Genomic DNA, 16,980 nt, shown 5'->3' on the forward strand with positions numbered 1-16,980 from the left:
ACTTTTATGGATAACTGTAATACCTAAGGTTACAATGCTTGAAAAAGCTACAGTAAGTAACTTGTTATAGCCTATTTTGCTCCCATGTATAAGTCAGACTCAAATGTTATCTGTACTAATTTGATATCTGAAATAAAATACTGAAAAACAATATAAAATAAAATAATAAAACAGCATGGAATATTGGAATGGATAAAAAAAAATATTGTCAGATTTATTATAATTTAATGAAGTAACACAAAGTAAGCAAAGTTAGAAATCAAAGACTGAGCCAGGCCCCAAGTAAGACCCAAGTCAAGCCTCTAATACAGTATTTCTTTACATTTATCGATTCCAGCCTCAAGTAAATAAATCAGTAAACCTTCAGGGAGACTTGACTTAAAGTTGTGTGACTCAGGTGCCCATATAACCCTTCACCACCCCAACACACAGCAGAACCAACCTTATATATGTGTGGAAAGAATAAAACACTCAGAGACAAAAAGTTTACTCAAACACAGACAAAGACTGTATTTATTTGTATTTACTAGTCGGTGTTGAAGTCAAATGACATACATCGGCACCAAATGATGAAGGCGAGTATATCAATAAGGATGGTCACGGACGTGCTCCATGATGTGCTTCAGGGCCAGCCAGGTCTCGGTGGCGGTGGGGATGATCTGATTGGCTGGCAGAATGAAACCATAGCGTCCAGTGTCCCTCAGCTCGAAGGCAAAGGAGTACTTGATGCCCACGTCGTAGGACCAGTCAATGCTGCCACCACTGGCTTGATCTAAAAGGAGAGGAAGAGACATTATAGCACTGGTAGTAGTGTTAATAGCAACAGTACTAACAGTAGTATTAATATTAATAGTAGTAGTAATAATAAGTTATAATAACGATATTACTCTTATTCTAGATGGACTGAAATGTATATTTTGATTTGTTCCTTTTTTGTTCCAAGTGCAGGTACATTTTATATAGTTCTTTACATTTGCTGACTTATGTAAGTAATTAGTAGTGTCCGTTTTATTATTTATCTTAATTACAGCTACACATTTTAGCAATTTGTCATGTTTTTAACAATAATGTTTAAAGTACTGAGACGTGGCATGGACAAAGAGGGAAAAAGGTACTCACAGATGATTTTGCAGATGCTTCCAACCTTGTATCTGGTGCCATAGAGGGAAGTGAGTTTCTGCACTGCAGCTCTGCCAACAGAGTCCTACAGGGAACCAAAGAAGGACAAGGTACAGTCTTTAGGTACATTTCTATACTTGCTGGTGCAGGAGGGGACATAATGAGAATGTGAGCAGTAAGTTTTCTACACGAAATACCCATATCACATAGAAAAAAATCTGGAGAGGGAAGGTGAATAAGACAACCTTTTTTAAAGGGTCTTTGCCTTCTTTTGTTACAGGAAATGTTAAAAAATCCAAAATCCAAAACTACAAATTTGTCTCAGAGGACATAGTTACATATGAGTAACTACATGACCATGTGCATTTGACAGTTTCTCGACAGCATATTACTGAAAAAGAGCAAATCTGGCTTCACTAAGGGGGATAATTTTATAATAATATTTTAATTAAATAGTAGTATGGAGTTTATAATTGGTCAGTTCATTAACCCCGGAGCAAATTATCAGAATTTCCAACTGTAAAACTTTAATTAAGTGATAAATTATTAATATAGAATGCAGTCAAAAGGCAAGATATTTCTTTCTTAATCATTAAAGTTATTCAAGGAAAACAGAGATAGACATTTCCTATCAGATCAAGAATATTCTGTCTTCCTGAGAATACAGACATTTCAAAGTGAAAATTTATCAGCCTGTTGGATTTGCTCTCCTGCGGAAGAACTCCCTCGCATTAATAGATTCATAAGACAGCATTTACAGTGGAAAAAGGTGTCAGATTCAATTTGCTATACGCATCCTCACAGTCTACTCAATTTTCTGCTTCCTTACCAGCTCACGCTGATGGGGCACGCTGTTGCAGGAATAGCCGTAGGGATACATGAGCAGCTGGGAGTAAGCGTGGACAGAGATGAAGGACTTGAAGTTGCCGTGGTTTTGGATCAGGTTCACCATGTTCTTCACCTCAATCTCAGAGTGAGCTGAGGGGCCGTGGTAGGCCTCAGAGCAGGGGTTCTTACTGGCACCAGGGCCTGGAGGGAAGAAATGAAATCAAAACACATTGTGCAGAGACAGTAAATATAACACGTAATACATATTGACAACAACAACTCAGTAGAAGGCACCCGCAACCAGTACAGTGTAAAGGGACTCATACATCATACAACATGACATACATATATGATCTTATTTTGTACTTGTACATATGTTCATATCCTGTGTCACAGAAAAATGTATTTTCTTCCCTAGAAATACTTCATCATATCAACTTTTGGTGTATTTTCATTTAATATTCTTGCTGAAACAGAAAAGTTATTGTTTGAAAAGATATCTGTATCTGCAAAATATATATTTTTACAGGAAACGTTGTCCTCTCAGTCTGCTCAAGTACAAAAACAAACTTTATAATGTAAATGAGAAACGTTTACTGTCTTTGCAATACTGACCACCAAAGCCTGCATTCCAGTTCCTGTTGGGATCGACTCCGCGGCATATGGAGCCTGGGTTCCTGGAGCGAGTCTTACGCCACATACGATCCTGTGCATCAGACAGCCTCAGTTAGACAAGAACTATGTTTCAGGCAAATATCACAAAACTGCAAATATTGCCATTTTATCTTTTTTCCTGCTTATGAAAAAAATGTTTTACATGAGAGTTCAGTGACCTTTCAGGGCCCTTTTAATCCTTCTAAACTCTTTTAGTTAAAAGAATGTGTTTTAGTACAAACAACACTGAAAAAACATTATAAAAGTAAAGCAGGAAACCGATGCAAAGATGCAGCAGCTTTTCTCTTAAAGTCTCTCAGTGAGTGGTAGTGACATACGTTGGTGTGGGTGTAAGCATAGCCGTCAGGGTTGGCTACGAGCAGCATATAAATGTCCATGGTGTTCAGAAGAGAGGTCAGGGAAGGGTCGGTACCATAATCAGTGGCAATCTGAACAAAAACACAAGACACTGATTTTGTAGAAATGCTCAAAAATGAAAGCAGTCTGTTGTATTTTATACATTTTAGGTGACAGTTTTATCCAGAGTGACAATGTCTGTTAAAATAGAAGAAGGGTAAACAAGGGTAAAGAAATGTAAAGCTCCATACATTTCAACACAATCAATGTAACATAGATGTATTATTATTGGGCCTTTTTTGGGAAAAAGTAGCTTTCTTGTCAACTTACATGCCGTTACAGACTTCATTTGTGATTTCTTCTTTGACAGTTGACATTATTTTTTTGTACAACTTCTGGAGGAGATCTAACATATTTAAAATTCAACACATAACTTTATGTTGTTGATATGCTTTACCTTGTTGGCTGTCCACACTCCAGTGGCCTGAGACACCCATTCTCTGGCGTGGATACCAGTGTCCATCCAGATAGCGGGACGCTTGTTGCCTCCAGTGCTGAACTAAACACAAAGTCAACAGAGTGAAAACTCATGTGGTTGTAAACAAGCTTTGTTCAATTCCACAGAACTGCAGTTAAAATTCACATTAAGATTCCAAAGTTTTTAAAAACATCAGATACTGTATGTCAGGCTGAATTAGCATTTTTATGCAGCCATAAAAATTTTATTAAATTCAATTAAAGATAATTTATTCTTCCCTCGAGGGGAAGCAAGCCAGTTTGCAAACAGAAGTACACAGACAGAGAAAATTTATTTACTCACATAAAAATAATCTAAAATAATACAAGTATGAAAATGTTAGAGCTGAAATACACAAGGATCTATGGAAGTCTGTAGCTGACCAACAATATCCAACCCTGCAAAAGCACTTTATGTCAGGAAGTGTCAAAAGTGCAAACTGATTTAAAAAGTAAAGCATATGTTTGGCCATGAAACTGTCAAATCTACACCTCCACTGTGTTAGTAGTGGGCAACACTGGCTCTCCAATATTGGATTTTTCTCCACATACAAGAGTCGGTTCATTGCTATAGCAATAACGCTAACACATGTCTTACAGTGCTGAAACACACTCACGCACGTGAACGCATGTGGTATTGCTGCATGTCCGTTTATCACTGTTGTCATGCTACTACGGCGTAAGATCACAAAGTCACAAAGTTGAAGATTCATCCTACCTTGAGCACATACATGGGCCTGTTTTCATAGGATTTCCCGATTTCCTCTTTTGTGACCAGACTAGGGTACTGAGCCACCAGGGTGTCCATCCAGTTGTAGATCTGAATGGGAGCGTTATACAAACAAATGTGGAATGACTGATACTAAACAAAAGTACGTTATGTACAATATATGTATGCAAAAAGTCTGTCTTTTGTTTACTTTTGTCTTCCTTTCATCATGAAAAAAGTGATGAAATGTAACTGGTTGATCTACACTCATGTAAGTCTTTTTCCACAGATTTCTTCCTATGCTTAATGTGTTATTGATGATGAATGATGAAAAGACACAATACTAGATTTCTGAGCTAATAAGTGTGAGGAATTTAATAATGTCAGATTCTGTGTTAGTAGCCTACTGTCTCCAGACGATGATAGGCTCCAAAGTTGAAGCTCCTGGTGCCGCGCTCCCTTATCCGGTTCTTCTCCATCTCGGCTTTCTCCTCATCGAGACGCTCCTGAATGTGACATACAAGAGATTTTCAATTCAGAAAATTATAATTTCATTCTGAGAATCAAATTTAAACCCAGGATGCTGACACTACCACTGCCCTCTTCTACATATTTTCTGGTGATATCAGGGAATTTGTGTTAATATATAATTGATTTTCGGGGCTTTACAAACCTGAAGGTTGCTAATCATGACAGAGAAGGGGATGTTGTGGCCATGGAGGTAGTCCCTCACAGCACTCAAACTGGAGCTGGGCACTCTGATGTCGACAGGAAGCTCAGTGGAGACGGGGTGGAGCCAGAAGTCCAGCTGGGATTAGATGTAGAAAATATAATATGAGAAATCACCAATTTGACTGGAAAACATGCATAACACTCAAAGGGAACCTGCCATCCCTTGGGACCCAGTCTGAGAAGGTACAATAGGGGTGTGATGACCAGTAAAGTAATTTCTTCTAAGATGTGTTTTGCTTATTTATACTTCAGTTGGATGCTTGAGCCTCACTGTGTGGATGCGGATGATACATGTGCAGAGTTTGACACTAGAAGGCTGTTTTCATGTTTCTTTGTGCTCACCTTAAATTTGAAACTAAGCCATGTACCTACGAGCATGATTTGTGGCATCACAGCTACTTTTAATTAACTTTTTTTGTGGAAAAAACATGTAAAGCATGTCTTTTAAACATGTCTTTTTAATAATTTCTCAATGTTGTAACCTCTAACAGATCCAGCATGCATGAACATATCCATCCGGTTTAAGCTTCCCTTCACTGACTCCCAGAATTGATTTTAAGAGTATTGTGGTATTTTAACAGCCTTCTCTCCCTGCTGTGGTCAGGAAGAAGATACCGGATACCCCAGGCCAGCACTGAGAGGCTCAGCAAAGATCTATCAAAGACTTTTATACATAGATACATTTATTATACTTGCTTGTTCTGACTTTGCATTAATGTGCATCTTAGTGAAGCTGCAAAACATTTGGTAAAAAGACCTGAATAAGAGGTTAATCCATGCATTGGAGGATGAAGCATGAAACACTAACTAGCCCTCTGAGAGTTTTTGACTTTCAGACATGTGGAGATAACTCTGTTAACCTTCCAACTCATGTAAAGTCTGGTGGATTATTTCAAGTTGAACTCGATTTGCCTTTTGTACTCGTTGGAAGTTCATGAGAAATTGTTTGGCACAAGCAGCTGAAAACACTTGAACATACTTAGGTGTGTGTACTGTATACTCAACGCAGTGTGTGTGTGTGTGTGTGTGTGTGTGTGTGTGTGTGTGTGTGTGTGTGTGTGTGTGTGTGTGTGTACCTCCCACTCCTCTTTAGTCTCCAGAGCCTGCAGGAGTTGGATCTGTTCCTCAGACTGCACATTGACCCTGATGACTTGATCTCTGGAAGAAAATCACTTCAGTTTTTAAACATTCATATTTACATTTCAGGTTCTGAGTTGATGCTCTTATTCACAGTCAACTACAGTGAATTCAGCAGCAGAGGAAGATTAAATTCATTGTTTACCGATTTTACAAGCGATTAATTGTACAGAATACTAGAACAGCTGGTGCTCAGACCTATAACTCCCACTCCATACGTTTTAATAACACTGTAATCATGATTTCATCTTCCTTTAAATCTCATCTATAAATGCCTAAATAACCAGATTCCTCAGGTGCTCAGTGACCTGGTGGTACCTCTCAGGGTTTTTGGCTCAGTAACACCAGGTGCCCTTTTGTTAATTTGGACAGACGGCTTTGTCTGTTAGACGGATCAACATCTGAAACTTGTCACCTACAGAACTCAAATGGATCATGACTGGGATCATTTTATCTGAAATTGAAACAGTTTTTAAAGAAGGATCAGTCGTACAGTCATGAGTGATCGTTTTATACTTTTATTGTATCATTGTTTGTGAATTGTTTGTGTCTTTATTGTATTTTTTGTTAAGTTTTATGTATTTTAAAAAACCCATCTAAGGACAAACATTGCAAATTAGGCTATAAATGCTATGTGTTATTACTTTATGCTACATATTTGTCCCTACTCAAATAAACATTAAATAAATATCATACTCTATACCTATAGAATAACAATGTGCTTCTTCAGCCTCTGCAGATATTTGAAATGCTGAATAGACGGCATCTAATGGAGGGAAAGTCACCTAATTAAGCCTTTTTTATTTAATAACTAACACTGCATCTGCTCCCTCCAAACAGAAGTGGATAGTGAGTTAATGGACTGTTAAAGTCCCTGCTTGAAATTTTAAAGCACAAATAAGAATTATTCTGTTATAGTAGTTCTTTTTTTTGTGAGAAAATTAACTTTTTAATACCAGAAACACCATTATTCCCCAAACCACAATAGTTAACATTCTGTAGAGGCATCATAACAAGTTTAAATATATTTTTGGGCCATTGGAGATGATTTTTTATGCATCACAGTCCTTTATTATATCAATATTATATTCGTATATTCTTGAGTATTTTTCTTCTCAAGGAAAAGTTTCATAATTAGACAGAAAAAAGTATCCTGCTGAGGAGAGCAATGAGACCCCCAGTTGGGCTTCAAAGGTCACAGTCGATATAAAATCATACATTTGAAGTCACATCAAACTGACAATTTCAGAATTTCAATATGAAAATCTAAAAACTGTATAATAAAACCACAGTGTGCACAGATGAACTCACCCAGTGAAGACCCTCTCAGCTTTGGCCGCAGCCACAAGCACTAACAGCACCCAGAGGCCTCTCATCTCGCCTGTATGTCCGGACTGTTACCGTGTCAGGCACCAGTTCTTCCAGTCTCTTAATATCACCAGGTGACAGGTGGACTGTTCCCATGTAGGAGAGGTTAGGCTTCGTCACTGTACTGATAATCACACAGCTTTCCTGTCTGGAAAGTTATTTTGAGTGATGAACACGCTGATAAAGCTTTGTTTAACCTTTCCAGTTCTCAGCTGCAGATAGTGGTATTTTCCCAGATATTTCTCTGCCTTTAATGAACTAGTTACTCCGATATAATACATTTGATTCAACTATACACAGTACAGACACACAAAGTGCAGGGCTGTAGTGGTAACGGACCTTTTGGCTTCACCAGGGGTTTACAAAGTCTGAACCTGTGGACCACCTTTGACAAAGCCAAGACAAATGTTGCCATAAGTCTGCTTAGTTCAAATGTAAAATTGTCCAAGATTTAAAAGTCAGGAGAAGGAAACTTCATTTTGTGAATCAGAACTATGTTTTTCCTTCTTTCTGAACTTGTTTATCATTTTGCAACCCCTCAAATTGATCTTGTATCCCCTTAAACAGTCTCAACCCCTCGGTGGAATCACTGGAATAGACTTTACACAGTTTAGCCACCAGAACATCAAAGGAATATTTACTTGGATCAAACAGGTGGAATATCCTGTAAACTTAAGGAACAGCAACCAATTCTTCTCCAGTCATTTTAACCACTTACATCACAAGTTGGACTCATATACTGTACAAAAAACAGGACTAAGAAGGAATAGCACACAAGAATAAGATTTAAGATTCAAGATTTAGTTTATTGTCATTTTCTTGTGTATTTGCATACATAGAAAAACAAAATGCTCTTCCTCCCAGCCCACAGCAGTGCAACAACAACAGAAAGGATAAAGATACAATGTCTATCTAAAAATTCCCTTTAAAAAATGATAAAAACATATAAATCCCAATAGAAACAAAACAAAACAAACAAAAAAAGAACAAGCAGTTAGCACCACAGTGCATTAAAGTGCATTTAGAGAGAAAAGTTCATGTCTCAGTTGGATGCGGACAACTCTTGCAGGTCAACAAGTGACCAGCTCTGATGAGGGAGTTACATAATCCATTTTGCTGTCCAGAGAACATTAGGCAACATGACTACTGGAACTGCCGGTTTGTATAGGTTAACAGTTAGCCTAGCTTGCACTCCTCTGTGCTTGCCGTGCTTCCACGTCCTGTCACATCACTTCCAATGTTTCCTCTCCAGCGCTGCTCCAGGCAAGGCTGTGGTCTCCTTTGGGTCCACTGGGTGTAGCAGACCGAGCTGATTAAGCTCTCCCAGACAGTATTTCTTGTAGCAAAAGTCTTTTTTTATGAATGTCCAAAAGAAACTGATTGGTTTTAAATTGCTAAAGTTTTAAACTGTAAATCTGATTAGCAGGCCTATATGATTAAGATCTGATGGGTTTCTTCGCTCAGCCAGTGATAAAACTCCTGTCTGCATACTTTAGTAAACTTTTGGCCAAGACACCTTAAGGAAATCTCAATGCTACAGCGTGTTCCAGTTCATCCCAAAGGTGTTGGATTGTGTTGAGTTCAGGGCTCTGGGCTTCTTGTGGCTGAATATGAGCAAATCCCTGCAGCAAGGCTCCAAAATCCTGAGGACAGTCTTCCCACGTAGAATCAAATCAATTTTATTTGTATAGTCCAATATCACAAATTTGCCTCAGGGGGCTTTACAATCTGTATAGAAATACAACATTCTCTATCCTTAGACCGTTGATAAGGAAAAGCTCCCCCCAAAAAACTCTTTAATGGAAGAAACCTCCTCTTCTCAGCTGCTTCCAGAACGACAGATGTGCAATAGATGTTATGCGTAAAGAGTAGACCAGACAGAAAAATGACAGAAATACAGAATGGAAAAAAGGATGAAAAAATTGTAGATGGATTGATAATGGATGATGGATTTTGGAATTAAATGTTCTATAATCACATTTGAGTGTCCATATATAGTAGTTCTGTAGTATGTGGACACTGTATGCAGTAAACCAGCCAAATAGGTTTACAAACACTTGCATGTGAGCAGAGTAACCAGTAGATGGCAGTGCACTACAAATTACTTTAACGATTGCATGCCATACAGTAATAATGCACCCCATTTATGGCTACAGTGAGTGACATCAAATTAAGGAGGCTGGAATTACCCTGAATCTTAAATTATTGATCAGCCGGGGAGGTTCTTTTGTCTTGATCAGTGTTATAAATCGAGTTGGTGAGTACGACTGTGCAGGAGGCATTTATTAAAGCTCAAATTTGATTTAATACAAGCTCAAAACTATATGTAAGTATGGATCCTAACTACAGAACTGGCCACATACTTCCATAATCTTTTGCACTCACTGTAATGTCATGTAGTTCTTGTAACAGAAGTTATCATTACATCGACTCCCAGTATGGTTATAATATAATAAAAGGGACCCTTGGGTCTACACTCCTCTCCTGGCCTTCCCCTGTGGTTCGAACACAATAATATTTTATTACTGTTAGAGGATTTGTGGTTTAAGTTATTCATCCTTCATATCCGCTGTTTGATATCAGAATGTGCATCACACAGTCTCCCTGCTTCCATCAGCTGCTGTGACAACCCGCCAAACCCTCCTTTCTCTGAGAATTAATAAAAAGAGGTTTTAACATGTCACTTCCCTTGCTTTTCACTCCCAAACAATCCCATGAGACAAAGTGGGGGGTGGGGGGGTGTGGGGCGGCAGTTAATAGGCGTGGGAGGCTACAGGGGACGTGGGAGTTGAGTTGGGGCCTTTCCATCTTTCTCAATGTGGAAATTATTTATTGCTATTCCTGCTGTGCACGTCTAAAAGTTTAATGTTCTCATGAAAAGTGGCTTTACATGCAAATGTGGGTGTAGTGTGTGTGTTTTTCCCCCTCTTTTCTCCCCTGTCATTTGCCTCTAAAAGCTATACGAACAAGGAACCCCCGACTAGCTTGTTCCACATGACTTCCTCTGCTACACTATAAATAGATCCATTTACATTGCATTTCATGGCTGAGTTCTCTCTCAATATTTCAGAGGCCCACCAGTAAATTGACCATTAATCATTTATTACTCACTTGTTCATCTCATTTTGCACATAGCTTATGCTTAGAAATTACAGAGGACTTTTTGATCTGTTTTTTGATATTTTTTTGTCTATAAAATCTGCAGCACAACAGAGAAAGGATGACTTTGTGTCCAATAATATTTAATCTCAGTGCCGGTGATGGGAATCCCTGAGATGCCTCGCTTGTATTGGTCACCTGAGCACGTCTCACTCAAGTGATTCCTCCCTCTGTCCAGTCTAGTAGTCAGATGACAGAAGCGAGGAGAAGTCGGTCTCCTGTGACTTCTCTCTGTAATGAAAAATCTTCCCTCTGATTGTGTTTCACTGTTAGATATCAGCCTATATGTCCAATGTGTTCCCCCCCATGACCGACTGAGTGATTTCCCTCTATGGTGTACTAACTTTCTCTCATCCTGCCGCCTCTACAACAGACTAACTTTCAACAGCGGGTGTGAAAAAGACATAATGAGAGCAGGGTGAGAGCAAGGAAGTGACAGTATTTCTGCTGATGAAAAAGTCACACGTCTGATTAAATATGCATTGTAATGTGCAGCTGCATTTTCTGATCTGTTTATCCCATAAAAGGTATCCCTTTCGGGCTGGAGAACCAAACACTGAGGTAAGAGAGTCTAAAAGCTGTGTAGAGAAAAGTTGGGTGTTGATTCTCAGTTAGTGTTGCAGTACCAACATCCTGTCATGTTAAATGAGTCATTGGAGTCAGTGTTAATATCAAGATCAACTCTCAGTGGGGCTTTAAACTTGCATTTAATTTTTTGGCTACATGGGGGGAGAAGAACTCGATAGCAAGCTGAAAATCACACATTGTACTTTGGATATCACCTAATAAAGTTGTTTTAACTGTTGTTTCAACAATCACCTGTTCATTAGCCACATTAGCATTAATTTGGAATTGTGTTTCGGTCTATCTGACGAACAGAAGTCCAACATTCAGTCTCTTTTTATCTTTTTATTTATGTTTCACTTTCTTCACCAGCTAGTCGCTACCATTGACTGTATATAAATATGGACGTCATGACAGCTGCCTAAAAGTGAAGCCAAAACATCTCGATCGCCCCCTGGTGGCTGGCTGCAGTATGAGTCATAAGTCCTGCCCCCCCCCCCCCCCCCATGTTAGCGGATGAGACATGAGCAGAAACTAAAAAATCGAAGTACACGTCAAATGAATTTTTCCCAAAGATGGTTTCTGTCATTTTAGGTCGTTATTATCACACTGATGTATGTTCAAGTGCTCATTTCTCTGATAAGTTTGTTTTTAATTAGTTATTTGATGATATAAAAAGGAGGTGTGATGATTGACAGCTGTGACAGCCACTCTCAAACTTCCATCAGATGGTGGGATGGCTGAAGGGGCGTGTCCCGCGGGCTGTTATCCTGCCTCCCGACTCTACTGCGCAGACTCTTGCTCCAAATGACGTCACACAAGCAAGATGGCAGCTCCCGCAAAGGAGATATTTTGGCTTCACTTTTGCATAGTGGCAGGAAGTGGAGATGGGTCGTCCATATTTATATACAGTCAATGGTCGCTGCCAACATCGACTTTTCTTCTGTTTGGTGCTTTGGTGCTTAGCTGCTGGAAATAGGGTTCTAGAGAGAAAAATTTGTAGGTTGCACAACCAAAACAGTGATGTAAAAGAGGCTCAAAAGCTGCGTAGCGCTACACAGCGAGGTGATAATTCTCTGTGGGGTATTCACAATGAACAACTGCTTACACGCAGCCATTTGAGCCATTGTTAATATTTAAAAATATTGATTTGTGGAACTTGAAATAATGAACCCCTTTAACATGTACTGAATAGTTGTGATTCTGCTTCAAAAACATCTAATTAAAGAGAATCATTTCCATTTAAGCAGTCAGAAGCCATTTCTGGGGCTTATAAAGCAAGTCCAATGTTTGTTAACATCAGCGAATCTCTGTCAAATATGTAAAATAGAGAATCAAAACTCAAAATGACACTTTTCATCATGCTGTTTTGTTGACAGCACAAAGCAGAATTGAATTTGTTAAAAATATGCATTCAGGCATTCACACAGATCTGTATAAAGATTATATAAGCTCTGAAATGGAGCCACATCTCTAGAAAATCCTTCATGGCGCTGTCACATTTACATTCTCCATTTTTTTCCAATTGAGTCTTTATGGAACTGTACATCTGGTAAGGCTCTGCTGGCTTGTTTTTCACTATATGAGGACAAGCAGTGAATGTTAACTGTCCCAAGGCACATATTTAATGCTGAAAATCAACGTTTTTTGCTCTTTAGTATTGTTACTTCTGCATACTCAAGATGACATGTCTCCCCGAAGACTAACTCATTACCTTTCCTTCCCTGTCAACCATCCGAGCTGACAAACTGTCCTTTGGGCTGTTTAACCCTGTCAAGAATCCAACGCACATTAGTCTTATACAAAAACAACCACGATGCTTCACAGAGATCCAATACAACATATCCTGCATCAAAACCTTTCAAATCTGTCTCTTAGCCTTTTTATCATTACACTGAATACTCAGTCTTGACTGGATGATGGGATATTTCATTCTGGATCTGACTGTGCATCATTGCCTCATGCCTTAAGATTTGATTATTATGTAACAGTCTAAGAAAAGACAACCACAGCCCAGGAAGGCCTAAGCTTGTGTAAAAATAGAACGGCAGGCACAAAACGCTCTGGTTATATTTAGCAACATGCCCCCCCTTCCCTGCTTCAAAGAATAGCAGGGGAGATGTTTCATATTCATCCTAACTATGCCTTGTACTTGCCAGGTCGTGTCTATCCCTGTACCTTCTGAGTCGAGTGGACAGACGCTGCCTTCTGCAGGGTTGGTGTACGTTTGTGTGCTGGCTGCGGGGTTTTTGAGGTGCGCGTCATCAAAATTTTACACACTATTCCTTATTCCATTACTCATCACCACCTATTTCAGCATGCAGACAGCTCACAGTTGATGAGCTGATAAGGGGGAGCAAGGGAAATAAAACTGGCAGAAATGGCAGCTTGGAGACTCGAGTACCTCCCCATATCAGCTCAAGTGATATTAGATTCATGCTGAGGTTGTTCAAGTCTGCTTTATTGCTTCAGAGTCTCAGCGCTCCACGCAGGTGGTCCCTGTAGTGTGACAGCTAGGATGTGTGATTCCCTGAGAGGTGCATATTAAAAAGTTAATTTTTGTGTCAAATAAGATGAAGCAGGGTCTGATGGAGCAATGTAAAACGCTAAATTAGTCTGTTTTAAGAGAAATTACATTTCTGAAAGATATTTTCTATCTTTATTTAGATTCACAAGTTGTAAAATGAAAGTAGATTAAATCAGTATATCTTCAACTGCCTCTGAAAACACACCTTTGTGGACTTGCTTTTACGGCTATAGCTAATAATTATTTTCATTGATTAAGCTGAAAGTAGTGAAAAATACTCCAAGTTCCCAGAGCCCAGATTGATGTACTCAAACACATGAACATTGTTTTGTCCAAAACCCAAAAGTACTAAGTTTATTATCATGGACAACTAAGAAAACTAGCAAATATTTACATTTGAAAAGCTGTAACCAGTGAATTTTGGGAATTTTTGCTTAAACCTGTAATAATTTCCTGCCACATGAGACCAGCAGAAACAAGCTGTGACTGATATATTATCACTTCATTGCAAACATGTTAGGAAAAAGTTGGCTCGTTACACATTCAGCGGATACAGGACAACATTATCATTCATTTGAAGTCATGTTTCTGGCGACCTGATGAATGTAATTCCAATATTCACTCTCTTCTAGCTCTGTTTTTGGTCTCCACCACCAACTCATGAGGGAAATATCTGGCTCTTTACCAGCTAAATGCTCCACTGTCCTCATTGGTTTGTTGCTAACTCTGTTTGTCTGTCATTTGGTGCTGGCCAGGCATCATACAGTGGGATTATAAAGCTCTTTTGTTGACAACAGCTTCCTGCTGGTACGAAAAATGATACTTTGAGAGTGGTAACACTGTAACAAAACAGTGAAGTGGCGGCCAGAAAACCAAAACAATGAGCTGAAACACTCTAAAATGCAGCATAGAGCTCTCTGAAGAGAGTCGGATGAACTACAAACTGTGGTTTTGTAGTGGGTGACCCCTCAGTCATAGGATCCTGTTAATTAATCAAAATATTCATTGAAGCTGCTTTAAAGGAAAACGATTATGATATGAATCAGTTAATTGTTGTCTTTATGTAGGTTTTAAATTCTGCAGTGTTTTATTGCAGATATCTGTCTTACCTTTACTAACTATTGGTTTCATATATATTTTAATATTACATGAAATATATATGTGCTGTATATATTTTTATTGTTGTTTTTACTCACCTTTTTCATTGGTATATTTTTATTTTTCTGAAAGGTACTACAAAAATTTTGTAGTACCTGCAGTACTACTAATTTTGCTTTTTTTTTTTTTTGCTTGTCATGCTTTTGGTGTGTGTGTGTGTAGGGCTGCCAATTAAAGTTTCTGATTATGGCTTTAAGAGGGAGTCAACCATAATAACATAATAACTCAACGTGAAGTTAAGAGTCATATGCTGATAAACATACACAGAAGACAGCAATGGGCGCTCATTAAAATCTTGGACAGGACTGAAACGAGGAAAGGGAAAAAAAAAGTCTACTGGCTGTAATTAGCACGCTGTCACTTGTTACAAAGCAACCCACGCTCTTAGCATGTCAGATCACTTCCCAACAGCATCAAGCAATTGTTTTGTTGCTATTCTGAAGAGCAGGAGGCAAACAATTCATATCCATCAAGGCCCGCGGTCTCTAATCATCGGACGTTTTCAGTGCATCCGTCATGTGACATTTGAGTGAAAGCGTGTAACAACTGTGCCAGATAATAAGGCAGAAATGCCTCTGATTTAATAGAGAAACATTAGAATGTGTATTTATAGACAGGACGCTACTATACTCACACACATCGTATTTCTTACTGGGCGGTCAGTTCAGTAAACAAAATGTTGCAAACAAAACATGATGCTTATGTGCACAAACCTTGTTTTTTTTATATGGATTATACAATTGGAGGTCTGATTTCCTGCACCATGAAGCAGATGGTACCATGGTCTACTGTTATCTCTGTTCTGGAAAAATCATGTACTTGCTTTTTTGTCTCTCTTGACACTTCAAACAGCACTAAATAATGAAGCAGAGGTTCCATAAAATGTGATCGTACAAAGAATGTCAGTGTCATATAATGTAAAAAGTAAAAGGGCTTTGAGAAACCCTCCAACCGTAAACTCCAGATGGCTCTGTGAGAAAACCCTTCAGTATTTGCCAGCACACTTCCACCAGCGTCTGGCTGCTGTTGTCATGTGAAAACTTCATACACACAAAACCCTTTAGATAAACTAGACAATTCTTTGAGTCTACACGCAGGCCCCTTTTTATTAGTTCCTGAAACAATGAGATTTTGAAGATATAAAGTTTTCACCAACAGTCAAGACATACTTTAAACTGGAACTCCCCAGCAGTCAAGGATAATTAAATGATGCCTGAGCTACAGTAAAGATAGCAGAATTAGACTGTGTGAAAGCCTGCAAGTTATTCAAATTAGCCTAAATGCACTAACTAATTAAGTGTTGGAATACTTGGCTTATACTATTGCTTGTGATGCATAAATATAAAAAGATGAGTGCCATCCCCATTCAGGTTCCTAATAAGAATGCAAGTAATGAAAGTGTGTTCTTTGGAGGACCAGATATGTTCAAATATTGTATCTTGAACTTTGACCCGACTCATCTTTGTAAGTGCAGCCAGTGGCTGAAGACTACTGCTACTGTTACTAAAGATGGAGGACAAAATAATAAGTGTTTCTAAATCTAACAATACAATAATCAATCATGATCATATTGAAAATGTTCATAATGTGGCTCATAATGGTCTTTGAGAAAGTAATTTCACTTGGAATCAGACCAGATCAGGAGAGATTATAAACCTTGCAAATAGTTATAAGCTTATTCTGTGTTTCAGACAACTCCGAAGTCTAAAATTTACAATCTCCTACTTGAAACAGTGTTATGAAACTGCTCTCGAAGCCAGAGCTCCAACTGGAAGCCGATTTTATGCTCTCCGACTTCACTGAGAAGCAGAAGCTCTGATGTCACTCAATATGGCAGCGTCTTTGGAAGTGAACATGGAGGTCAACACCGTTAATGATAAGTAATCAATTTAAGGCCATTTAGTCATTTCCTGTACCTAAAAACACTGTAAATAAAATATATGCTGCCTGCCATGTCAATTGTTCGCATTTGACGTCTTGAGACGTGGACTGGGAATTCTCAACTTGGAAATTTCCAACCTCTGACTTGAATTGAATGCACCATAAGTTACGTTTTTGCACATTTCTTTTTGCCAATTAGTTAACTCCAACAGACTCCCTGCAATAATTCTGTGTGGAGCCTAATTTTTCTGCTATAATGTGAAAACAGCTC

General features: G+C 38.7%; 1 protein-coding gene across 1 annotated transcript; it reads right to left on the minus strand.

The window, feature by feature from the left end:
• Window positions 1-508: 508 nt before the first annotated feature.
• On the minus strand, window positions 509-7,472 carry cpa4 (carboxypeptidase A4). The gene is made up of 11 exons (XM_044356833.1): window positions 7,364-7,472; window positions 5,992-6,073; window positions 4,857-4,991; window positions 4,591-4,689; window positions 4,193-4,294; window positions 3,416-3,517; window positions 2,940-3,050; window positions 2,563-2,653; window positions 1,949-2,148; window positions 1,120-1,204; window positions 509-772 (listed from the first exon to the last, which is right to left on the minus strand). The coding sequence occupies exons 1-11, from the start codon at window positions 7,426-7,428 to the stop codon at window positions 585-587; spliced, it is 1,260 nt and encodes a 419-aa protein (XP_044212768.1). The 5' UTR covers window positions 7,429-7,472; the 3' UTR covers window positions 509-584.
• Window positions 7,473-16,980: the final 9,508 nt, after the last annotated feature.

This window comes from Thunnus albacares, chromosome 7 (genome assembly GCF_914725855.1).
Source record: "Thunnus albacares chromosome 7, fThuAlb1.1, whole genome shotgun sequence".
Taxonomy (NCBI): domain Eukaryota; kingdom Metazoa; phylum Chordata; class Actinopteri; order Scombriformes; family Scombridae; genus Thunnus; species Thunnus albacares.